Genomic DNA, 27,221 nt, shown 5'->3' with positions numbered 1-27,221 from the left:
CAATAAAATTAGTCACAATAAAGCCACAGAAATAAGATATTTGCAAACACATAACTGAAAAAGGCCTAGTATCCACTATATATACCTGGATTGCTACAAATCAATGAGGAAAAGGCAGAAATCCAATAGAAAAATAGGCAAAAGACCTCAACCAGGACTCCAAAAAAGGAAATCCATATGGGCAATAAACATATGAAAAGGTGCTCAGGCTCACTAGTAATCAAGGAAATGACTATCAGAAATATCATGAGACACTGAGAGGTATGGAAGAATAAAAGGCAACAATGGTAAATACTGTAACATGTATAATCCTGCAACAACAGTAATAAACAATAATTTATGAGTAGATACCTAAGTAGATATGGGAGGATAGATGTGGGAGGGCATATGGTAGTATGCCCACGTGCATATATAGGTTTGGCTGTGAATATTCTACATACATATTTGCAAGTGCTGCATGTATATTCATATATATAATAGAGCACACAGGGAGCACAGTCATGGAAATATCCTAGACATAACCAAGCACCTCGTGGGACTGAGTTACTGGGCTTGAAGGCTAAGGACCATAGTATCGAGGAACATCTAGTTCAACTGGCATAACACAGTTCATAAAGAATGTCTCACATTCTACTTTGGTGAGTAGCATCTGGTGTCTTAAAAGCTTGCAAGTGGCCATCTGAGATACAACTTTTGGTCTCTTTCCGTCCAGAGCAAAAGAGAGTAAAGAAAACCAAAGACTCAAGGAAAGAACTAGTCCAATGAATTAATGGACCACAGGAACCCAAGCCTCCACTAGCCTGAGACAAGAACTAGATAGTGCCCAGCTACTGACTGCTCTGACCAGGATCACAATAGAAAGTCCCAGTTAGAGCGGGAAAAAAACGTAGAACAAAATTCAATTCATATTAAAGACTAGATTTACCAGAGGAACCCCCAAGACGGTGGCCCTTGGGCACCCTTCTAACTTCGAACTGAAGTCATTCCCAGAATCACCTTTCAGCTAAATAAGAGTCCTATAAACTAAACAACACTCATGAGGAGAAAGTGCTCCTTAGAACAATCATCTATATGAGAACAAAAGGGCAACATCATCCCAAAAGCAAAGATGAGACGGCAGAAAAACTGGACAAATGGAAATGGGGAACTCAGGGTGGTAATGGGGACAGGGAAACGCTGGTGGCATAGTGGCTAAGTGTCAGGCTACTAACCACCAAAAGGTCGGCAGTTCGAATCCACCGGGCGCTCCTTGGAAACCCAATGGGGCGGTTCTACTCTGCCTCATAGCATTACTATGAGTCAGAATCAACTCAACGTCAACCAATGTCACAGAACAATTTGTGTATAAACTATTATCGAATGGAAAACTAATATGCTCTGTAAACCTAGAGTGTAATTAAAAAAAGAAAGGAAGAAATATAGTAAGAGACCATAACATATCCACCAAACTGCAAATATTAAAATTTCTGACAATGCTATGTTCTGTGGAGGATGTGAAGTAACCTTGATGGTAGGGGTATATTTTAAATACAAGGAAAAGATTATCTATGGGAGAAGGGAGTGATTTTTAATTGGGAAGGGTTATGAGGGGAGAGTTTCTAGGGTGCTGGCCATGTTCTACTTCATGACCTAGGTAGTGGTAACATGGGTGGTCACTTTACATATAAACCATATATGTACAACTGTACATAAAAGGTGTACATACTTTTTCTAAATATGCCATAATTTAAAATGTAAAACTGAAAAACAAAAAGGCCATGTATGTAAAACACCTACCACAGCTCCTGACACATAGAAGATCATCAATAATCTCAATTATTATCTATTAGGGACCCCTGATGGCGCATTGGTTAAGCGATCGGCTGCTAACCAAAATTTATTTATGATCATGAAACTATTCTGACTACGATGATTAATATTGCTAATATTTTCACTACTATTACTACTAATTTCTCCTTTATAGATTATACATGCCCACTGAAAATATCAGTTCAAGGAGAACATAAAGAAAAAGATGTAAAACTTCTTTATTTGTGCTATTTGTCTTCCATTGTTTCCCCATTGTGATACTTTTTAAATGTATTTTCCTTCTTATACATTCTGTACTATCCTGACCACACAATTAAGAAAGGAACTTAAGTTTTAGCCTCTATGTGATTTTTCTCTCAGCAAGGCCTCCACCTTCAGCAGTACGAGTCCTAAACCTCCACAAGATGAGCAAGAATAACTGATGAGGTGTGAACTGGGTTTGATAAAATCTATGTACTGTAAGAAAACAGTATAGGAAAAGTGCTAGATTCCTCACTGTTCACACACCTTCAACTGCTTTTCTCAGGCTCCAGGTCCAGAGACTCAGGAGGTTACTGTTGTGGCCCATTTTCACAGCAGGGAACAAAAGGCAGGCATTTACATGCAAGGCTACAAAACATACAAGGTCACCACATCAAATCCTGACTATTTTAATGGTGAAATACATTTTCTTTTAAAGAGAGGAAATAAATATATGACGTTTTCAAAGTGGTTCAGTTTTATATCTTACCAAATACAACAATAAGGCATTATATAAACTCCTTATTTTTGAAACTGTCAATTTTTGGAAAAAGATAAAACCTAGTAATGATTTTAAATTCCTCTGTAATCAAACAAGAAAACTGTGAGAGATTTTACTTTTAGCTTCTTACTGATTCACGCTAAAAAGAAAGTTTTCAGAGGAGAATTAAAGCTATTTGTCATCAGGTTATAAGCACCAATTTAATCGCTTCTTTTGAAAACTATTAAAATATTTAACATCTAAATTTAAATTGGTGAGAGGTAAGAATTTAATTCAGTAATCTACTACTACAGCAATGACAAATAGCAGTGATATTCAAAGAAACTAACTTTAACTGAAAAGTATTTCAGGGAAAAATTTCAAAGAATTCCACAAAGTAAGATAGTCTTACAGTCTTTGGTATTTAAAATATTGCCTATTAATAGACAGCAGTTTATTAATATTTCTGCAGGACTTTGGAATCAAGACACGAACAGGAATTATGAGATGAAAAACATCAACGAATTGATCGATCTACATGTATTTATCCTAAGCATCTACTACACGCAAGAAACTGGTAAAGATACAAAGAAATATAAGACTTGGCTCCCACCTGATTGATGTAATAATCTTATGAAACAAAACACTGGTGTGTCTATGTTAGATAAGGAAACTTATCTAACAATACAATTAAACAATAATACAAGGAAGAAATAATAAAATCAAATGTGTGGCACTGTCACCAGAATTCTGAAGAAGGGAGAAAGCAAATCCAGTTGACATGTTTAGAGGGACTTCATAGAAAAGGAAGAATAAGTAAGCTTTAGGTAAGATGGGGAGAGGAAAGGACATTCTTGGAAAAGTAATTTAGTAAGCAGAGGGATGAAAAGGGGAATAGAAAGTGAGTTTAGGTAACAGTAGACAAGTATGGCTGGTGTGAAGGATGAAGGGAGAATGCAGCAAGGCAGGTGAAGGGTCAGATGGTAGATAGTGTTGACTGTTCCACTAAGGATTGGGGCATCTTAGGATAAGTGGTATATCGTAAGTGTTGAAAGTCTGTAACTTTTTGAAGGCAGAGACAGCTTCAATAAATGACAGAGAAAGAACCAGTGTGTATATTTCCACTGTACACTTTAAATGGATGCACTTTGTAGTATGTAATTTATACCTTAATAAAGCTGATTTTTAAAAATTTCAACAACTAAAATCAAGGATATTCCCTTTACAGAAAACTCCCTTACCATGCTAGTATGACGAAATGCACTCAAAGTCAAGTCACCATAATTATATAGCCAATTCCATCAGAAAAGCATAACTGTTCTTCCTACCACAAGTCTGCCTCCTCACAACTATCCTGCACGTCACTGCCAAATTAATCTTCTAAAAGTATCCTTCTGAGTTAGGTACACCACCTGCTTTAGAAACTTTAAAATGCTGCCTACAGTCTTTCCTCCCCAAAAAATAAACACTTCAACTTGGAATTTAAGATACTCTAGAAGCTGAGCTCAATCTACCATCCTGGTATTATTTTTCACTATTTTCTATACATAGACATACACTTTTCTTCCAACTGCATTACTTAATATTTTTCTAAACATACTTTGTCTTTTCCCAGTTTCCATGCCTGTCCTCAGGCTGTTCTCTTCAACTGATGTATTCCTGCCTCCACCTTAATCCTACCTACACTTCAAGACTTAACGCAAATGCTAATGTTCGGTATGGAGTCTTTTCTCAAGGCCCCTTCTAGGTGTGTTCTCTTCATTCTCTAAACTTCCACTTCAATTTAATTGTACCACTCTTATTTTGTCCCAGTGAGTTACCTGATAAGAGTTACCTTATTGACACGATTTATCTCCCTGATGAGACTAAATACATGGGAACTAAAAACACCATCTCTTATGTCATTAGTAAGAGTACTTGCCCTAGAGGAACTTGACATGATCTATACGCACATATAAATAACTGATTACAAATCATATAGGACAGCTAGAAGGACAAGCTTAGCACACGATATTCACTCAATAACACTTGTTGAATGATTATTTGCATATCATGAACATCTGGAAAGTCTATACATAAGTATACAAATAAGACGGCAATCTTTATAGGTTTAAAAAAAAAAGGAATTTTACCTTTTCAGTTGTAAGAGGTTTTGCAGGCTTTTCTGGCTCCTTTTCTCTCTTTTTCTCTTCCTTTTTTTTTTCCTTTTCTTTCTAAAACACAATCCAAAGTTTTGACAGTAAGCTTACATTTCAAAAATGTCAACTTTTAACACATTTTTTATTTTATTAGTTTGAATCATCATTTGAGAAAGAGGGAAATATTCAATGATGACAATATCTAGGTGATACAGAAATATAAAACTAAATATAGCAAATTAATACTTTCATTGAGGTTACATGTTGATGACACAATAGAGAATATCACTTCGTTAAAAAAAAAGATTAACACAAAGTAAGACAATTTAGAACTTCTTGTACATTTAGGGTTTGTTTTGTGTTTGTTTATCTTAAATAAATGAGACCTCCATTCAATAAATTCTTACTACATCCTTATATAAGGTTAGGCTTCCTAATAACAACCATAAAGTTGAATTTTAAATAAGAAGGAAAAATAAAGTAACTGATGGAACAAAATTCCTTATCACATGGATAAAGAAGAGATTATAACACGTAAACATAGGGGAAGAAGTATAAAATCACTTTTAAATTTTAAAAACATCACCAAATACTTTTTCAGTCCATTTCAATGGAAAAAGGGCAAGTATAATAACTTTCTCAGGAAAAAAATGTTGAAAATAGTTCTTGGGGACCAGAACCAGTTAACTAGTATACTTAAAAGCTATAGCAGTCAAGATAAACTATAACGGTATTATAATATTCACAATTTCCATCCTGCCTACTTCCCAAAAGAAGAGAGAGGATATACTAATATTAAAAATTTAACTTTAAAAGGCCTCAAAAATGTCAAAAAAAGGAAAATGAAATAAAGACGAACAAAGAATATTCATCAGCCATTTAGTGGGAAGAGAGGACTAGAAATCTAGAACTTGATAACTACTGCAACTGAGCATTGACCTAGTCCTTTGTTTCTTGGTTGCAAACAGTAAAAGATAAAACTAATCAGCCTAGAAAAAGCAGCATGATAAATCCACAGAAATTACTCAAAATACCTAAAGGTTGCGTTTGCACATGTGCCTTTAAAACAGTATTGGATACAACCTCTCTCTGAGTAGAATTTTTGTTGTTTATAAACCAAACCACCAACAACAAAAAAAACCCCATTGCCATCAAGTCGATTCCAACTTATAGCAACCCTATAGGACAGAGCTGAACTGCCCCCATAGGGTTTCCAAGGAGCAGCTGGTGGATTTGAGCCGCTGAACTTTTGGTTAGCAGCCATAGCTCTTAACCACTGCACCACCAGGGCCCAGGAAAGATAATACCTATAATTAATAGGCCAAAAGGCTTTGCAAAACCATTCATACACAGTTCAAAAACAGCCAAAACTATGTGGTTTGGGGGCACGTATATTAGTATAAAACTACGAAGAAAAGTAAAGAAGTGTTGACGATAAATATCAGGATGTTTGCTATGGGATGGGGTTACTGATAAACTGGGTTAAGTCCTACGAGGAGCTTCTAAGGTGCTGATGATGTTCAATTTCAACACTGGTGATATGGTGTTTATTCTATAATCTGTCATTAAACTAGACATTTGTTTTATGTGCATTGCTGTATTAAAAACAAAATACAAAAGGAACTAAAAACCTCAAAAAAAAAAGAACTCTGCAAACTGTAAAGCACTACCCAAATCCAAGACATTAAAATTTTATTATTTGTTGACTGGTTTAAAAAAAAAAAAAAAAAAAAAAAAAAGAGGAAGGAAAAACCTTGGTCCCGATTCCAAATTCTAAAACGATTTCATAGCAAAGATCTATTAATACATGGCATGAATAAATAATAACAACTGCAATTTTAAGAATAGCAGAAAAAATTTAAAAGCATTTCTTTTATTAACCTTTCTTTTACTAACCCTTAATAAAAAGCAATGAGTGTAACAGTAATTCACAAATCAGTGAAAGCTTTTGTAAGGAGGTTAAGCTAACAGTGTAGTTATATTGTTTTTTGGTAATAGAAGGATACAAGAACTTCCAGAATCCAGACAGAGTTTATATCCAAGGCTCCCTTAGACTAACGTTCTCTAAAACCATCTGTTTCAATAATGCTTTTCAGGAATAGGATAAAAGTCGACAAAAAAATTGAACTTTCTGAATGTTTGAAGTGCTAAAAAACTGAAGAGTGATCTATACGCTTTCACTACCAGATGACCATGTGTCAAAACTGGCATTTTGCTATGAACATTAAGAATACTAACATAGTCTAACACAGCGAGAAAACTAGAAAGTTGGGTATATTTCCCAAAATAGATTTTTAAATCTGCTCAATGCCTGGATATGGGCTTCACTTAAGAGTCCTTGGACTTCACACCAGAAATAAGGAAGATGCAACCTTTTAAGGAGGACTAGACATTACCTGGAGCCTTGGTGGCTTAAGAGCTACGGCTGCTAACCAAAAGGTCAGCAGTTCAAATCCACCAGCTGCTCCTTGGAAACCCTATGGGGCAGTCCTACTCTGTTCCTATAGAGTTAATATGAGTCAGAACCAACTTGACAGCATTACCTACTGTGACTCAACCATTCCCCAAATCAAAACCTTCATTTCCAAAACACAGCTACCACTTATTAAGTGCTTCTTACAGGCCAGGCACTGTGATATTTACCAAAATACCTTACTAACTTAATCCTTATAACAACTCTTTGAAATAAATATGTCATTACTGTCATTTTATACATGAAGGAACAGTATCTTAGGAAAGGCATAACCAAAGCAACACAACTCATCAGTAGTAGGTCTGAGGGACTATACAATCCAGACTATCAACTTACTGTGTCTTACTGTTTTCTTCCTTACAACAGCACTAGTATTTATGGAACTTTTACTACTTGCAGGCACTGTCTTGATAAAACAAGTTTATGAGGTTTATGAGGTAGGTAATATTATCTCCCACTTTATAAGTGAAGAATATATGTGACGTGTAAAAATCCTTTCTATATTATAAAATGTTTTCTAAATATCATTAATAAGGTTTGGTGAGGAAAGCAATGTAATTGAACATTCTCACTAATATGTTGGGGATGAGTTGCTCCATAACCTTTCAGAGCTATTAGTTATTTCTCAAGAAGTCACTGTCATGACAGTGGGGAAGAAGCTTGTCTTCCTAATCGCTATGACTGCTGGGCATACATTAAATCACCAAAAATAAAACAAATTACTTAGCCATTTTTAATAAAGGAAGAGCATGATCCAATGCTCTTTTTACACTGGAATTTCAGCTGTCCAAATGGGGGTGTCATTAGTTCTGATTCTGGCAGTGGTATTATGACACAGGGTTTAAGGTAACATGAATAGCATGGGACCTAAACTCAGGCCATGCAGTTTGATCCACAGATGACTCCCACCTATAGAATCAAAAGTTGCTGAAAGATCAAAGAGTACCGTGAGAACCAAACTAGCACACCATTTATCAAGAGTAGGCACTGAAAAAATGTTAGTTAAAAGAATGCCTCTTACTAGATAGTAGGTAAGAATTATCTTCGGTGAAGGGAAGGACAACACACACTACAGGGGAAGTCAGCACAACGGGACTAAACCAAAAGCTAAGAAGTTTCCTGAATACAATCAAACACTTCGAGGGACAAAGTAGCAGGGGTAGGGGTCTGGGGACCATGGTTTCAGGGGACATCTAGGTCTACTGGCATAACAAAGTTTATTAAGAAAACGTTCTGCATCCCACTTTGGTGAGTGGCCTCTGGGGTCTTAAAAGCTAGTGAGCAGCCATAGAAGACACATTAATTTGTCCCAACCCACCTAGAGCAAAGGAGAACTAAGAACACCAAAGACACAAGGAAAATATTAGCCCAACAGACAGAAAGGGCCACATAAACCAGAGACTCCATCAGCCTGAGACCAGAAGAACTAGATGGTGCCTGGCTACTACCAATGACCGCCCTGACAGGAAACACAACAGAGAGTCTCTGATGGAGCAGGAAGGAAAATGGGGTGCAGAACTTAAATTCTAGTAAAAAGACCAGACTTAATAGGTTGACTGAGACTGGAGGGACCCTGGAAGACATGGCTCCCGGACTCTTTGTTAGCCAAGAACTGAAACCATTCCCAGAGCTAACTCTTTAGACAAAGATTAGACTAGACTATGGGACATGAAATGATACTCGTGAAGAGTGTGCTCAAGTAGATACGAGACTAAATGGGCAGTTCCTGTCTGGAGGCGAGATGAGAAGGCAAAAAGGGACAAGAGCTGGTTGAATGGACATGGGAAATCCGGGGTAAAAAGGAGGAATGTGCTGTCATACTATAGGGAAAGCAGCTAGGGTCACATAGCAATGTGTGTATAAACTTTTGTATGAGAAACTGACTTGAACTGTAAACTTTCACTTAAAGCACAAATTTAAAAAAAAAATGACTCTTTAAATTCAGTGTAACAAAAGAAAAAAAAAGCTACAGAGTCAAAGGAAATTAAAACCCTCAAACATTTGGAGGGATAACTTTAAAAATACATAATGGTAATATCATGCACTTTAAGTACCCTACCCCAAACACATTTAAACAATTATCATTTGATTATGTGAAACTCATGATTCCATACTACATACATTTTATCTGTATGATGGTTATTTTAAAAAAAAAAGGTACATTAACTTTCTTCAAATGCTTTTAATTACAGAATCACAGAAATAAAAAAGTTTCTGTAAATGTAAGGTAGTAATGGAAACAAAAAAACTAACTGCTTTTTAACTGTTCAGATATACCTATTGTATTAATAAATCAGCCATTCTAAAACTAAATATAGATTAAAGTCTTTAATCCTACCTGTGGCATAGGAAAATATTCTAGAAAATGTACTTAACATATTTAATACAGGAGGCCATTCGACATATAAATAAGTATTATAGCGCTACCAAATTATGGCACATTGCAAAAGGAATAATGCAGCTGGCTAAAACACTACCATACCTCCAATTTGTTTTTCTCAACAGCAGCTTGCAGAGAAGGAGAGGATACCAAAGGCTGAAGAGGAGCATCAGAGGAGGAAATCTGTAGAAAGCAGATGAAAAAGACACCAGAGGAAAAATAAAAAACACAAAAAGAATGTAATCAAAATTGATAGGCACAGGCAAGAAACAAAAATCCGTGTATTTCTGAGATACAGAAGTGCTTAGAATCACGTTACCAAAAGGAAAGTAATTCATCAAGACAGAAGGTAATCTTTTTAAAATTTCAAGTGAAATTTCTAAAAGTAAAAGGATTTATTACACAGAATAATGTACTGATTTAAGACGGATTTCACTAGGATATAAAATTTTAAAAGTACTCAAAGTTTATACCTAAAGTATTTGAAAAATAAGTAAGCTTCTCTCATTGTTTACTTTCAGCCAATGTTAATACTGACTACTAATGCCTCAAAGCATAAAGATACACTGTCCCAAATAGCAAGAGGACAAAAGAGTTTGTTTTTACTTACAAATAACTATTTTAAGAATGAAAAATAAAACAGCTGAAATAGTAACAGTTAATTAAAATTTTAATCAACTATGTAAGAAAACAGAAAAAGGCTGAGAGAGAAAAAAGTGGATTAATGCAAAATAACAGCTGAGCAGCAGACACACTTATTATAAAGCAATTTATACACTTCTTTCTTTAAGATCAGCACACAAACCTATCATTTCCACTGCTGTACTTGCTGAATCACCCCCAAAGCATTATAAGACAGTTATAGATGCAGCAGATGCAATTTACGCATGAAAAATGGGTTTCATCTAAAAGCTTTTCCACACATCTTTATACCCAATCTCTACATGCATAGTTGATCACTTTAATGGAAGCATTATCTTCCTGCTCTCTCTACTGCCAAAATATAAATGAAATACGTTTACAAAATATGTGGTAGATCTTTGAAGCCATAAAACTGACATCTCTATATTGCCCCATCAAATCAACAGTGCCTATGAGGAATTTTTAAAAAGCTGCTATTACAGATAGGCCATTACGTTCTGTTAAAACAACGAGAGATGACAAATCCTTATTCAATCTGTTTAATAATTATGGCATTAATTTTTTAATCACAACCAAAGATTATAGACGTTAATTTTTTTCTTGCATGCAGTTGGCTCTGTTAACTGTGTAGGTAAGCTGGCCATTTAATAACTACTAATAGAAATTATGCTTAGAACAAAATGTACAAGGAAATCTAGATCTTTCATTAAAAAAAGTTAAAACTGTGCCTCAAAGCCTTACTTCAAAGATGGTTTGTCCTATTAGATATTTACTTGCTAGAGATTTTTAATTATCACTTTGTATAGAAAAAGCACATAACAAAATCACTTAAAAAGATGATAACCTGTACCATAACATCTTCTTTGCCCAACATATAAACACTGAAGATAACAATACATAAGGGGGAATGGCAACAAGGGTTAATAATCCTTAGACATCAGAAAGATAATTCATTGTAGAAGTGTTTGTTCTCCTTTAGAGAAAATGATAAGCTGATATGGCCACTTAAAATTCAGAAGCAGGAATATAAAACTCTTCAACAAAAATCACTTTAAAAATTTTAATGCAAAAAAAAAGCTTTAATATGAGAACGAAAATCATAAAATTCTTAGAAGAAAACATAGGGGTAAAGTTTCAAGATCTTGTTTTGACAACAGATTCCTAGATTTGACACCAAAAGCATGAGTAGCAAAAGACAAAACATATAAATTGGAATTCATCAAATTGAAAACTTTTGTGCATCAAAGGACTTTATCAACAAAGTGAAGAAGCAACCTACAGAATGGGAGAAAATATCTGGCAACTATTTATCCAATAAGGGTTTAATATCCAGCATACATAAAGAACTCTTAAAACTCAGTAACAAAAAGACTAACAACCCAATTAAAAAATGGGCAAAGGACATGAACAGACATTTCACCAAACAGAATGTTCAAATGGCCAACAAGCACATGAAAAGATGTTCAACATCATCAGCGATTAAACCTGCTGAACTCAAGTCCATTCCAACTCACAGCGACCCTACAGGACACAGTAGAAATGTCCCATAGGGTTTCCAAGTCTACAATCTTTATGGAAGCAGACCGCCACATCTTTCTCCTGCAGAGAGGCTTGCGGGTTCAAACCGCCAACCTTTCAGTTAGCAGCCATGTGCTTAACCACTGCACCACAAGGGCTCCTTTCATTAGCCATTAGGGAAATCCAAATCAAAACCACAATGAGATATCACTTCACATCCAGTAGGATGGCTATAATTAAAAATAAAACAAGACAAGAAAACAAGTATTGGCGAGGATATGGAGAAAATGGAACCCTCATCCATTGCTGGTGGGAATGCAAAATGGTACAGCTGCTATGAAAAACACTTTAGCAGTTCCTCAAAAAGTTAAACATATAGCTACCATATGACCCAGCAATTCCACTCTTAGGTATATACACAAGAAACTTGAGAGCAATGCAAACAGACACATGTACATCAATGTTCATTGCAGTACTATTCACAAGAGTCAAAAGGTGGATACAACCCAAATGCCCATCAACAGATGAATGGATAAACAAAATGTGGTATTTACATACAATGGAATATTATGCATCCGCAAAGAGAAGCAAAATCCTAATACATGCAGATACCATGAATGAACCTTAAAACATTATGCTAAGTGAAATAAATCAGTCACAAAAGGGTAAATATTGTGTGATCTCACTAATATTAAATACTCAAGAGTAGGCAAATGTATAGAGATCAGCGTTTAATAGTGCTACCAGGGGTGTGGGGGAGGGGGAAAGGAGAGAATCATCATTTAGGAAGCAGTGAATTTCTGTTTATGGTGATGGCTGCATAATATAACTGGTATAATTGGTCTCACTGAAATGTACCCTTGAGAAATGTTAAACTGGCAAATGTGTTATCTGTATTTTTACAACAATAAAAAAAAGACTTAAAAAAAAAAAAAATCAGTGGATGTCTGGGCCAAGGGTGGGGATTAATTAGAAAGGGAAACAAAGGAATCTTTGGGACAAATGGAAAGGTTCTATTTATCTTGACTGTGGTGGTAGGTACAGAGGTGTATGTATTTGTCAAAACTCACTGAACTGTACCTTAAAATGTCTGCATTTTATGCTTTATAAATTATAACTTAATAAAGTTGATTTTGTAAAGTAAATGAGCAGAGTAAGATACATATGTGAGCAAGGAATGAAGAAAGAGAGGCCAACATACCGACAACTGGAAGTGAGAGACGCTACAGAGCATAGAGGCAGAGAAGATAAGGGAGTGAAAAAACAAGGGGGCAGGAGAAAAGAGAAACAAAGAAAACCAGAGGCAAGTAAAACTAGGTACTCCTGAGTCTTCTTTCTAAATCGCTTAAGACCATCCACTTCTTACCACCTCCAATAAGCACTCTCATAAGAAACTACCAGCCACACTGCTGTCCAGCCACACACAACTCCTTCTGATTCCGACTCTCTAGCCTGTTCTTGCCAGTAGGCCACAGGCAAAACGTTCTTCTATCTTTTCAAAGATTACACAGATTACACTATTTTCTTGATAAAATTTTTAAAATTTTTGCTACTACCACCCTTTTTTAACAGAATAATGGTGTAATGATAAAATTTGGCACTCCAGAACACTGAAAAAATACATGATCAAATTACATTACGGGTTAACTACTAGCAATAGACTGCCTCGAATCCACTTTAAGATATTCTCAGACAGGTTTTCCAAGGGGAGATTTTATCACAGGAGTTCTGAAATGGCTGTCTGTATTGTAACGCCTAAAGTTCCATGTGCTACCTTGATAACTTTGAGCCTCACAGGGCCCAGAAAGCCTAATCCTGAGCTCCTCTGCTCTTGCCAGATGTGCTCCCCAGCCAGCAGGAAAGGCTCCCCAGTCGGCTAGTTCCCCTATCAGCCAGGCCACCTACACCCAACCTGGTTCTCAATCTAACAGGTTTCACCTCTCTGCCAGCCCCCAAAATTATTCAAACAAGTCAGTCACATTCTCCCACAGGAATCAGGGTACACCTTACTCTCTTGTTACTACAAAGCTTGCCTCCACAGCCCCTGTTGGTTCACTCTTCTCCCAAATGTAAATCCCATGTGGCCCTGCATGGTATGCGGTATGCTCCTCTCCTGAGTCATGAGTATATAAGACTAGCAATCTGCTGCCAATCTCATCTGCCCAGTGTCAGATGCTGTGTGTCTGGCCATCCCCAGAATCCTAGGGTAGGACACCTTCCCTCGCTAACGGGGTGAAGAAGAGGCAAACAAAACACTATCCCATGAGCTTTCAAACTATCATGAAGCTCAAGTTTTTCAGAATCTAGAAATCATTTTAAAAGTAAGATTTCTGATGTCACATTCCATGGTATGTCTTGTATACAAAAGTTGAAAAACATACTTACTGAACTATTAAATAGCTCATACAAAAGACACCATCAATAAAACTCATCATTGTTGTCGTTAGGTGCTGTCGAGTCGGTTCTGACTCACAACAACCCTATGAACACCAGAATGAAATAATGCCCAGTCCTGTGCCATCCTCACAACTGTTGCTGTATTTGAGCCCATTGTTGCAGCCACCATGCCAATCCATCTCATTAAGGGTCTTCCTCTTTTTCGCTGATCCTCTACTTTACCAAGCAAGATGTTCTTCTCCAGGGACTGGTCTCTCCTGATAACATGTCCAAAGTACGTGAGATGAAGTCTCACCATCCTCGTTTCTAAGGAGCATTCTGGCTGTACTTCTTCCAAGACAGATTTGTCTGTTCTTCTGGCAGTACACAGTATATTCAATATTCTTCGCCAACACTATGATTCAAACGCATCAATTCTTCTTCAGTCTCCCTTACTCACTGTCCAACTTTCATAAAAATTCATCATTAGGAGGGTTAAAAGACTTTGATAAACTTAACCAAGTAACCACTGCCACCAAGTATATAAAAGAGGCCTAAATCTTAATACATTAACTTTAAATCTTTGGCTAAGTCAGTAAGAAATGTGCAGAGCTCTGGAAAACTTTCCAAATGTGTCTTTCAATTGCCACATCAAGTCACCTTGCAGCTTATAATTCTAACAAGAATGTGAAGGGATTAATCAAACAGAACTCAAGACAAAATTTTGCTAATGATCTAAAATCTTATAGTTAGGTTTCGCTATTTATTTTTCTTAATTATCCACCTGTTTAGAGTCATCTGCCATCACCATTCTCCTTCTCTTCAAATGTAATCATCATCTCAACAGCTTATATTTTTTAAGCACTGATTACATGCTAGGCACCCTACTAAGAATATAGCATACTTTATCTTACTTAATTCTTACAACAGTTATGAAATATAGATACTACGATCATCTCTATTCTACAAAAGAAGATACTGAAGTTGTAATCCAAAAGAGCAACAAAGAAAACCAACCAGAAACTATACTATTTTACACTAATCCTAACTCACCACCTAACCATTCATCTAAGTTTCTCACTCCTACCTTGAAGGACATCTAAAACTCACTGCCAACGGAGTTAAAATGACTTGAAATTACTGTTCAAGTATATTAAATAACTAATCATACAATCATCAGTTAATTGTAACAGAGCTTAATAAAATTTCCAGTGCTACCTCATTTTATTGTAATACAGAAACACTGTACCTACAAAATTTCTAAGTTGAAATAATTGATTTCACTTTTGCTGTACTAAGTATTAGTTTAGCACATATTAACAAAACACATGAAAATGTGTTTTAAAAGGTTCTACTCAGTTATATGGCAACTGACTGACAAAATAATTTCATGTGAAATTCAGACTGGATAATTAAATTAAAATCTTTCTGTGTCACAAACTCGAATATGTACTCAAATTGAGTTCAAGTGGTTAATTCTGAGAGATGAGAAGTGGCAAAGGAGGTAAGAAACATATGAGATAAATTGGAATATGGCAGACATCTATAGAACATTCCAGCTGACAACAACAGAATACACACACATTCTTTTCAAGTGTACACAGAGCATTCTCCAGGATAGACCATATGCTACAGTATAAAATTTAAACAGATAGAAATCTGTGCACATAACAAAAACCACAGAATTGGATACTTTAAGTGGGTGAACTGTATGATATTTGAAGTATATCTCAAACTATTCAGAAAAAAGATAAATTGGAACAAGCACAAGTGAGCGATCATTTTAAAGTCATCAACTCCCAAAGATTATCAGCTGCTCTCCCAGACAGACTTGAGGAAATTAAGGAGTATAATTAAGTATGGATTAGTTATCTATATATTTTACTGCTCTAGTAGATTTTCTTTTTCTTTTTGATGTGAAATAATGTGAAAATGAAAATATATGAGTAGGGTGTGGGGAGGGGAGCCAATGCAGGAAAAGAGCAAATAATGTGGCAGTTCAGCCTCATCTACTCAAGACCTGCTAGAAACTCACTTTATCACTGTGCTTCCAGTTATGATTCACTATTGGGTAAGGGGGAGGTGGGAGGACAGATGCCTTTCTCTTGAGTGTGGGCAGGGTTGTCAATATGATGGATTCCACTCCCTTAAGCTGCTGTATAACAAAGGTGAAGGAGTTTTGTAGATGTAATTATAAGATCCCAAATCAACTGACGATGAATTAATGAAAAGCGAGATTATCCTGGGTAGGCCTGGCCTAATTAGGTGAGCCCTTAAAGGGGGCTGCACCCTTCCTGAAAAAAGAGTATCAAAGTGTGAGAGAAATACCTTGCTGGCCTTGAAGAGGTAAACTGTCAAGTTGTGAGAGGAGAGGGCTGTGTGGCAAGGACCTGAGAGTGGTCGCCAGGAACTGAGAATGGTACCCATCCAACAGCTAGCAAGAACACAGGACCTCAGTCATACAACCACAAATAAATGAATTCTGCCAACAGACCATCAGCCTGGAAGAGAACCTCGAGACTCAGATGAGATCTGACTGCTTCATTTCAGCCTAGTGAGATCCTGAGCAGAGGACCCAGCTAACCCTCTATCCAGACTCTCAACCCACAGAAACTATGAGATGATAACTCTGTGTGGTTTTAACCCACTAGATTCATAGTAATTTGCTGAACAGCAGAAGAAAACCAACAGAATAACCATCTTCTTACTCAAAAGGGCAAATGTTCATGGGACTGGCATTCAAGTCCTCCATATAGTTCCTACTGACTTTCAAGACTTACCTCCTTATACATTGTTCTCTCTCATCTGCCCACCTCTGCTAGCCATCTTTCATACTCACTAGACGGAACAGCCTTGTAGCTTACTCACCCAACACCCAGACACCAAAAAATACACCTCAGCTCTCCTTCCTCCTCATCTCACTTTGGCAGAGATGCGAGAAAATGTTCCTTCAATGTGAAATATTCTTCCTGCACTGGCAACAGGTAGTCCATTTCCTCTTAGCTGAGATTCTAGTTTTCTTTAGAAGATCATCTCAGATGCATCTCCTTTAAGAATTTTCCCAGTGGAAATTAACTAGTCCAACCTAAATCCTGTGTTCTATTATAACAGTTACCACATTCCACTTTAGAATATAGTTTGTTGTACATGTGCAGCACATGCTAACAATGTTTGTTTGCTGTAAGTCTAAATGAACAAATAAATGAAGGAGCAACCTAAGGGGACTTCAACAGACAATTAATGTCATAGCTAGTTTCAAAATGAGATGCCAGCACAGATCTCAGGAGGAAGACAGGGAAGTATTAAGGTTGATATGAATGAACTCAAATTGCCCATGTTGGCACCCAGCACCATGCAGTTACTCTAGAAGATGCAAAAGAACACCTTTTTTAAAAAAAAAAAAAAAAAAAAGTATGAATCACTAAAAAGTCTTTCTAGTACAAAAACATTTCTACCTGGAACATATTTCCGTTTTGCTTTTTTTGCCTTTATCTGAACTTTGCTTTTCCCCTTTAGTCCTCCTCCCTTAATTCATACTTACAGTGTCAAACACTCAAAACTGTATGGTCTATAGCACAAGCACCCTCCATAAAAACAGAACATGTAACCCCCACACACACACTTTCTCGAAAGTATCAGGTTTATATGATCAGACACATTTATTAACAGCTTGCTGAAGACACATTCTTCACAATTACAAACAAATTGCTAGGAATGAAGGAAGTACCATAGTAACCACTCTCACATTCTACATAATGGATTCAGGTCGGGTTTAGTTCGCAGGCACATTAAATGGCCAGAGGTGCAGGGGATGGTATTTTAGAAAAAAATGGCAAATTTTGCCACTGTTTTGTTGTGGTTTACTGCTTTGTATTTTGTCACAACAAACTATTTTGAAATATTTATGTGGTAGAAGGGCAAGAAATTTATCTTATTTAACTTATTTAACTTATACAGAGTGATTTAGGAAATAATATTGGAGTTATTATTCCCTCTCCTTGAGCACAGAGAATGTGACCCAGCTGGAGCTGGGCTCACAAGGACACATCAACTGGGCCCTGAGGTATAAAGACAATAGCTAAGATAATCTTGGAAAATATCTTTTAGGGAAACTTTCACATAAAGCCAATCAAACAGAAGACAAAGGACTTTCCACTCTTATCTTTTTCTATTAGTATTCAGTGAATAGAAATTTGTTGAACCAATGAAGACCCTCCTGATTCTTGCTACTGAAACCTGTACCAATGATTGTTAAGAAAGACAATTCAAAATGTAGGATCACAGTTTCTAGCCAATCTGAAAAAGCTAAGCTTTCAATGGTTTTGCCCATTTGTAATGTTAATATATACTGATGACTCTAATGGTTTTTTGGACTCGGGCAGACATGGCTGTGGCAGGATGCTTGTCCGTTTTCCCATTCTTGCCTATTCTGTAATGTTCTTTGGACTCGGGCAGACATGGCTCTAGCAGCATGCTTGTCTGTTTTCCCACTTTTGTCTGTTCTGTGATATTTCCTTGAACTTGGGCAGACGTGGCTCTGGCAGCATGGTTGTCTACTTCCCACTTCTGCTCTTTTTGAATATATGCCGAAGAAAACTTACTTTTTGCTTTACTAAACTTTGTGATGTTTTTCCCTTACAACAAGAGAAACAAGTGTAACTTCGGGTCCTTACTGCAACAATCTTGTTTAAAATAATGAAACAAATTAAGAGCAATAATAGGTACTACAACACTAAAAAATGACAGTTAAAATAAGAAGAGACAAACTATAAAAATCAAATACAAAAACTATAAAAATAAGGTAATTTGGAGCCATTTGATACAGGGGTTAACACGCCAAGCCAAGCTTAACAGCTACTCCAGACATTTCTTTATTATATCAAAGTACAACTAGTATTCAAACTGTCCCTCCTTAGATATCCCCCTAGTACTTAGTTTATATCCTATTTAAGGTACTTATTTATTTTGTCTCATGTGTATTTTTTTAACCTGGTCTTATCCCTACTGAAAAATTAAATCTCTTTGAAAACAAGTGCCATGGCCTCTTTGTTTTGGTATGCTAGGAGACTATGACCATAATAAATTACTGATAATTATGAGACTTAATTTCAATCTATTGCTGAAGACAAAACAATGGATATAAATATGTGATATAATTTTTAACAATATATAAGATTAGTTCCTTGCATCCATATGGATCACTATGAATGAAAAAATATTTTAAACTTGTTAGAATATAATCTTGTTTTTAAATCATTATTTTGCTTATAAATTAACAGGTACAATATACATTCCTTTGGGTTTGATTTAGGAGATGATATTGGAGCTATTGTTCCCTGTCCTAGAAGGCGACCCAGCTGGAGCTGGACTCACAAGGACACATCAACAGGGCCCTGAGGTATAAAGACAATAGCTAGGACAATCTTGGAAAACATCTTCTAGGGAATATTTCACATAAACAAATCATAAAACACAGCACAAAGGATCCACATACTTTCCACTCTTATCTTTATTAGTCTTTAGTGGATAGTAAGATTTGCTGGACCAATGAGGACCCTCCTGAATGTCATTACTGAAACATGTACCAGTGATTGTTAAGAAAGACAATTCAAAATGTAGGATCCCAGTTTCTAGCTAATCTGTGAAAAGGTGAAGAAGCTTTCAATGGTTTTGCCCATTGATAATGTTAATACATACTGATGACTTTGTAACGTTCCCTGGACTCAGACACGACTGTGGCAGCATGCTTGTCCGTTTTCCCACTTCTACTTATTCTGTAATATTTCCTTGGACTTGGGCAGATATGGCTCTAGCAGCATGCCTGTCCGGTTTCTCATTCTTCCCTGTTCTGTAATATTCCTCGGACTCGGGCAGATATGGCTATGGCAGCATGTTTGTCTGTTTTCCCATCTTTGCTTATTCTGTAATATTTCCTTGGATTTGGGCAGACATTAGCTCTGGCAGCATGTTGTCAGCTTCCCAGTTTTGCCTTTTTTGAACATATACCAAATAAAACTATCTTTTTGCTTTACTAAACTTTATGATGTTTTTATCCTACAACAGGTTAAATGTAATTTTTGTGATATTTTTACTTTCAAACATACCAAAAAGAAAAAATTGTAGAAACAATATCCATATATGCATCACCAATATTCACCAAATGTTAACATTATGCCATGTCTGTTTTATATACACACATGCACATATTAAGTTTGACTGAACCATTTGAAAATGAGTTACAGATATCACACCACCTAATCCCAAAACGTTTTATTCCAGCACACATCTCCTATAAAGAAATTCTCTTAGTAACTAAGCCTAATACCATTATTATACTTGAGAAAGTAAACAATAATTCCATAATAACAGCTATCACTGAAAGATTAAACTGTTTCCTTATACATTACTACATAAAAATAATTTCCAAATTATTACTTAAAAGAAAGAAAACACTGCAAAAATTTTTTTGGCTATTTTTAAAGCATATTTGCTGTAAAGCAGCAGTATCTTTTATAAAATATACTAAAACAATCTCTTAAAATATCATATGAAAATATTACTGTATTTTTATGCAAATAACACACACCTACATTTGTTTGCCAACTTTTTTTTTTACATGCTGCTGTAAAAAATAAAGCAGCACAGTGGCATTTATGAAAATACGGGGGTGGGAGGGCAGTTGGCAAACAAAAGTTGAAGGTGAGCATTATTTGCATAAAAATAAGGTACTTATGTTTTAAAGTTAGTCCTTTCTTCCCCATAATGTTAAAATCAGCGTTAACTGTACTGGCATTATAAATACCATTCTCTTCTACTTCCACTGTAAATGCAGCCCAAATTCTACACACAGGGGTATCTTTGCTCCAAAATATACACCAATGATACTTAAAAAAAAATTTAAGATTTTTTTTCATGGTAGAAGAAAATGTATTAAAATATCCTTAGTTTGTTGTGATTTGATTGAATTTTTTAGTATAATGCTGCTCCATATGTCCTGAAAGGAAAAATCCAGTTTGAACACAAAATGAGATAATACGATTATCTCTAAATTGTTTGACAGATGACTTAACCACAAGATTAACTGGTTTACTGTTTGCTTAATAATCTAGGAATCAAAGGCCAAACACCTATTTCAACAATAAAGACAATTAGCCTTTAGACTGTAACTCTAAAAAGAAAATGTAATGAGAAAAAGAACGCAAAATAAACAGTTGATATAATACATGAGATCACTAAAGTGAGTTCCAAACTATTAAAAAAAAAAACCCTGGCATCGAGTCAATTCGGACTTATAGCGACCCTATAGAACAAAGGAGAACTGCCCCACAGGGTTTCCAAGGAGCGGCTGGTGGATTCAAACTGCCAACAGTTTGGTTAGCAGCTGTAGCTCTTAACCACTGTGCCACCAGGGCTCCTCTAAACTATTAGGGGTACCAAAATGCTTAATAATAACCAACTGAATTGCCAGGTTTTAATATACTTTTGGGCTACTGGTTTCATGTCTGGAAAGAAGTTCTGTAAATGAAATTAACTGCTTTAAAAAGATCCACCAAAGCCCTTAGGGAAGGATGATTTACCTTTTTTCTTTGTCACACATTTCTAAAAATCTATCAAAATAATTTTCTCTCCCCCTTTTTCAATTAGTAGCTCTATCTTTATCCAAACTTCATAAAATTAATGAAATGACATTTAAGAAATTATTAGATTCATTTTTATAATATGCTCCTTTCTGAATCCAAGTTCTACTTTGCAAGAGCTCATTAAAATTATGTGACAAAAAAATCCAAAATTTTAAACATATGTAACTAGTATATTTTTATAATCAATTAACTGAGCTGTACGGTATGTTTAAAGTTTGAGATCTAAACAACAAATATCAACTGATGAGAGAGATCCAGGTTTACTTACATTTGTAATAGCTATAGCATTTTTATCGTAGTATTTCTTCTTTTCATATTTATCTCTGATGAAAAATTCCACCGCTCTGAAAACAGATAACTTAAGGAAAAGCTTGAATTCACTGAAATACATATTCACCTTTACTAACCCCTCTCCACAAAGCCTAGACTCTAAATTTAATTTTCCTACTCCCAAATCCATGCTTTCTCTCATACGATTTCTGCAACTAAATTCTGTAACCTACTTCTCTTTCAGGCAAAGGAGGACTACCTCTTTTTCAAGAAGTTTTCCCATTCAACAAAAATCACCCAATCCAATTCTAGAAGGAAAAGTAACTGACCACAATCCTCAATCCCACCCCACCTCCATCCCTCACCCTGCCAGCCAAACTCTAAATTCAATTCAGTCATATGGATTTTCAATATAAGAAACTAACATATATACACAGATCCACAATGTACTAGACAGACATTGTGTGCTATATGTTGTACATATTTCATTTCCTTTAATCTTCCCTAAACCCAGTATAGTGCATATTATGATTTTCACATTATAGACAAAGAATCAGAAACTTGGAAAGATTAAGCAATTGGCCTAAGGTAATATACCTACTGTGTAATTCCAAAGCCTAGGTTCTTTTCCACTATATATATACTGTCTCTGGGTGTATCATATAAGATTCTTTGTGTATTAGAAAAACGGTAGTCGATTTTTTCCTTGCTAAGCTGGGGAATGGTGAAGGCAAGAAACTAAAATCAAGGTCATTACTGTTTAATTTTTTTAAGTTGGTCAGACTAGCCTTATCCATTAACAGCATGAGCATCTTGTAATGAGATTTGAGAGTTCAGAGTTACTGAACATAAATGACTTCTGCTACACAATCATCATAGTAGAATCATACCATCAAAAATAAGAATTTTTCTGTCAGGGCCTCTTAACCTTTTTTAGTGCCACGAACCCCTGTTAGTCAGATTCCTTTCCAGCATAGTGCTTTTCAATACATAAAACACACAGAATTACAAAGGAAACAAATCATACTATAACACAAATATCTCTATGGATCCCCAGTGTTAAGGCATACTGTGTTCAAAACAAAAGTTGCCTGAAGTGATAAAAAAATAAATTTCCAGTCAACCATGTCTTATAAGTTAATAAGAGCCTTTTAAATTAACAGTCAAGGCAAAGGTAATAGAACACACTGACAAACAGTAGGTACTGGGAAGCTGAGGTATTATGAAAGCATTTGAAAAGAGGCCAGGAATGGTGAAAGGGGAGGCAAGAAGGACAGGAAATTTAGCCATTCAATTAATTAGGTAAACTGAATGATTAAAGCTATTTTTAAAACAGTTTTCCACAGTTTGAGTATGTAAAAGGTACTTCACATTACCTTCTTTTTTTCTTCTTAAGTGCCTATGAGGTAGGTGCCACTTCACAACTAAAACTGGGGCAGAGTTTAATAATGTTCTCTGGGATTCTACAGTAAAAGGGGGAGTTTTAATTCAAAACCAGGAAATTCTGACATCTAATTTTTCTGGGATGATGTTACTGATCATCATACATTAATGTGTGAATCAGTCAGTTAATCTCTGCTAATAATAATAAATGCTATAAAATCTAGAGAAGAGTGTCAATTACTGTATTGCTTTGAAGGGTGCCTTCATTTTCAAGTTACCCACGGAGGTTCTTTCAAGTAAAAGCCCCAGAGCTGCCTTAAAGGTGGCTTATTTAGATTTGTGAACATTTTGGCAGCTGATTTAATACCAAAAAATTAACTATAGATATGCCAAGATTTTCATAAAATGCAATAATGTTATTTTCCAAATTATTATTAAAACTGTTTCACATGTAAATCAGTTGAATGTTAAGTTTGCCTATGACTGTAAATGTGAGTTCAGTATTACATTTTTCTATTTTTCTAATAGGAAAAAATTTAAAAGCTGGCTGTTTAGATAAGGCGTCTGAATTTGTATATACTGAGCAATTATCATGTAGAGACAACTTTCTGCTTCCATAATAGGGGTGGGGAGAATTTACTCAGACTGATAACTGTTTTTACTTCAGATTATATGAAACACACTTCTGGTTTTTAAAACAAGTGTATAAATATAAAAAAAAAACAGTCATTAATTTTGACCACAGCTTTGCATTATATGCTAACTTTACAACCTAATTACCCAAGAAGGCAGTCTCCGCTAGACAGCCTCATTTCTGGAACCAGTAGGCACTTTCTATTTAACTGGCCATTATTACAGCCTTAGAGTTATTAGCTAATCTACTGAACCCATACCTAGATATGAAAATAAATAAATAAATAATAATACTCACCTCACAAGGTTGTCCAGAGTTTCACAGATAATATATATAAGGCACCTAACAAAAAGTAAGCATTCAATAATGAAGTTAGTTTTTATTTTTATTTTTTTAAAACTTGGTGTCTCGGTTTCCTCACTTTAAAATGGGCCTAACACCAGTACTTATTTCACAGGATTGTTTTAAGAATCAAATAAGTTAGTGTACATAAAGAGCTAAGAAGAGTGTGTAGCACATAGTAAGTGCTATTTAACTTTTAGGCCTTATTATTAATGAATGTATTTCGATAGGCAAATCTTTTAAAACATAGAGCCCATGGTAAACCTGTTGCCGTCGAGTTGATTCTAACTCATAGTGACTCTACAGGACAGAGTAGAACTGCCCCAAAGGAGCAGCTGGTGGATTTGAACTGCTGGCCTTTCGGTTAGTAGCTGAGGAATGTGTAGAAACTACTGCGTTAACAGGCTACTAATACTAAGATGGTTTACATATCACCAAGTTTAAATAGATGAGTAAATGAGAAACAACAACAAAAGAACAAACAATTTTGAGATCAAGAAATATTTATCTTCATTTTCCAGTCTCCAGGCATCATTTGAGATGTATGCACTTAGTTATAATCAATGCAGCTCAATAATACAAAAAAAAAAATCAGAAATACAATAATAAAATTTACAAGAAATCGAAGTAAGGAAGATACTCATGGCAATTCAAATTATAAGTTGTTACTTTGGGATTTAGTAAATAAAACAAACAAAAGGTAACAACAACAACAAACTATCCCAGAATCTTTCCCATGCCTATAGTTACAAAGCATTTGGTACAGCATCCCTAATTCTCCCCATCCCCAAAGCTAGCAAATGGTACTATACAAGCCCTGAAAATGTTTAACATTACTATGTGTACTATCTTTTTAACATGTATTTGTATTTTAAGATTTTTTTTTCTTTAAAGATACCATTTTCAAAGACAAATTAATATCTACTCCCAAGGAACAAAATCTTCCAGTTCCAGGCACACACCACTGACAGCAATAAAACTTTGAAAAGCTCAAATAACCTCAAAGGAGAACTGCTGATTAGCTCTGGTGCACAACAGATCTCATGGAACTGAAGTAATTAAAGTTTTTAGATAAGAGGAAATATCGTAATAATGTAAAGCTTTATTATTTGTCATGCACTAGAACGTGCAGCCTATAATTAACCACATCCCACATGAGAAATTACACTTTCACAGCAGCTTTTGCATAACTTTTGTAAATCGTAAAGCTTTTAAAAAGTGACAAATCTTGTTAAGAATGCAGTGAAGTCCCATATTATATGAGTTTAACTCAGTTTGGTTCCACTTGCCTCTAAGGATGAGATAGCTATATTTAAGTCTTTAAAAGTACAGAGATGTTCGTCTTCTCAAAGAGCTTTAGAGTGATACATGAAATACAGAAAGGGGAACTGTTTCTTACTAGGCTTCATTATTAAAAAAACAAACCCCTTGCCGTCAAGTAGATTCCAACACATAGCAACCCTATAGGACAGAGCAGAACTGCCCCATAGGGTTTCCAAGACTATAAATCCATACAGAAGCAGACTGCCACATCTTTCTCCTGCACAGCAGCTGCTGGGCTCGACCCTTTGACCCTTCGGTTAGCTGCATAGAGCTAATCTCCAAATCAGTGTTTCATAATTAAAAGAAGAAATAATAAAAATAGTGTCACTGTAACAATTTTAGGTAAATAAAGAATTTTAAGGCTATATAGCATTACATTAGATATAGGGGTTGGTGTCATGGTCAAAGAGATGTCATCTTATAATCCATCATTAGAAATCATATACCTCAAATTTTTTTAGAGAAAGTCTCTATTTAAGTAGTTACTGACAACCATTAGATTATTTTTTTAATGAACAATAAGAGGTCAACACCTCATATAAATATGACCATAATTTCTAAATGCTTTGGAAGAAAAAAGTTTAGGCTGAGAAATAAAATAAGCTTGCTTCAGGTAACAACAGCAAACATATCCATAATCCAAAAGCCTGACATGAATCAAACCAGGTACTGAAAAGTTGAATTCTTCACTTATGATCTAGCTGCAAAGAATCTCAAACTGTAAGTCTATTTTCAAAGACCACCAAAACTCAAATGGGGCAACAATGATTTTACTCAGATTATCACCACTGAACAATATTCAACTGTTTTTATATAAGGTCCCTGGTTGGTGAAACAGTTTGCCCTCGACTACTAACAGAAAGGTTGGTGGTTTGAACTTAGTCAGCAGTGCCACAGAAGAAAGGCCAGATGATTACTTCTGTAAAGATTTTAGCCAAGAAAACTCAATGCAGCTCAATTCTACTCTAAAACATATGGGGTTGCCAAGAGTCAGAATTAACCTAAGAGCAATGGATTTGCCTATTTGTTTAACTGTTTGTTTGGTACTCTGTAAGAGGAAAACCTGGTGGCTTTGAGAATTTTCATAACGATTTCCCTCTATAACAAAATACTATGCTCTATCTCATTAGATCATTTTGAGAATTAAAAAAGACAATGTAAAAAAAAAAAAAGATAATATACATAAAATGCTAAGCTCAGTGCTTGGAACACAGCAAACCCTTATTAAGCAGTAAAGCTATTGCAGCTATTGTTTTCCACACTGCACGAAAATCAAGCACTTATTATTTCTTGATAATAGATACCAATCAAGTCACTAAAAAAAAATCTGTCTTTACTTGAATTTGTAGATAAGAACCAAATACTTAAAAGCTGATCAGCAAAAATACCAGAACAAGTAACTCACTACCCCATTAACCCTTTATTTCTCTAAGATTCATCATAAAATTGATTTATTAAAAATGGCATTTTTTGCAAATTAAAACCACAATGAGATACCATCTCACCCCGGCATTACTGGCACGAATCAAAAACACTGGAAATAACAAATGTTGGAGAGGATGCAGGGAGATC

The 27,221-nt window shown here is 35.5% G+C and overlaps 1 protein-coding gene across 6 annotated transcripts in view; it reads right to left on the bottom strand.

Annotated features, from left to right (window-relative positions):
* Positions 1–27,221, bottom strand: part of SMAP1 (small ArfGAP 1) — a 192,708-nt gene that overhangs the window by 79,599 nt on the left and 85,888 nt on the right. For 4 of the 6 annotated variants that reach the window (XM_023735874.1, XM_004381362.3, XM_023735876.1 and 1 more), the window contains 3 exons: positions 21,966–22,041; positions 9,624–9,704; positions 4,663–4,743 (listed from right to left, as the gene is read on the bottom strand). In XM_023735874.1, the coding sequence (XP_023591642.1) occupies positions 4,663–4,743; positions 9,624–9,704; positions 21,966–22,041 (238 nt within the window). The remainder of the gene's footprint in view (positions 1–4,662; positions 4,744–9,623; positions 9,705–21,965; positions 22,042–27,221) is intronic. The other 2 variants (XM_023735875.1, XM_004381363.2) reach the window with 1 other exon arrangement.

Source organism: Trichechus manatus, unplaced genomic scaffold, assembly GCF_000243295.1.
Source record: "Trichechus manatus latirostris isolate Lorelei unplaced genomic scaffold, TriManLat1.0 scaffold00083, whole genome shotgun sequence".
NCBI classification, from domain to species: Eukaryota; Metazoa; Chordata; class Mammalia; order Sirenia; family Trichechidae; genus Trichechus; species Trichechus manatus.
The sequence above is the reverse complement of the archived record's forward strand: the minus strand, read 5'-3'. Positions and strand labels throughout refer to the sequence as shown.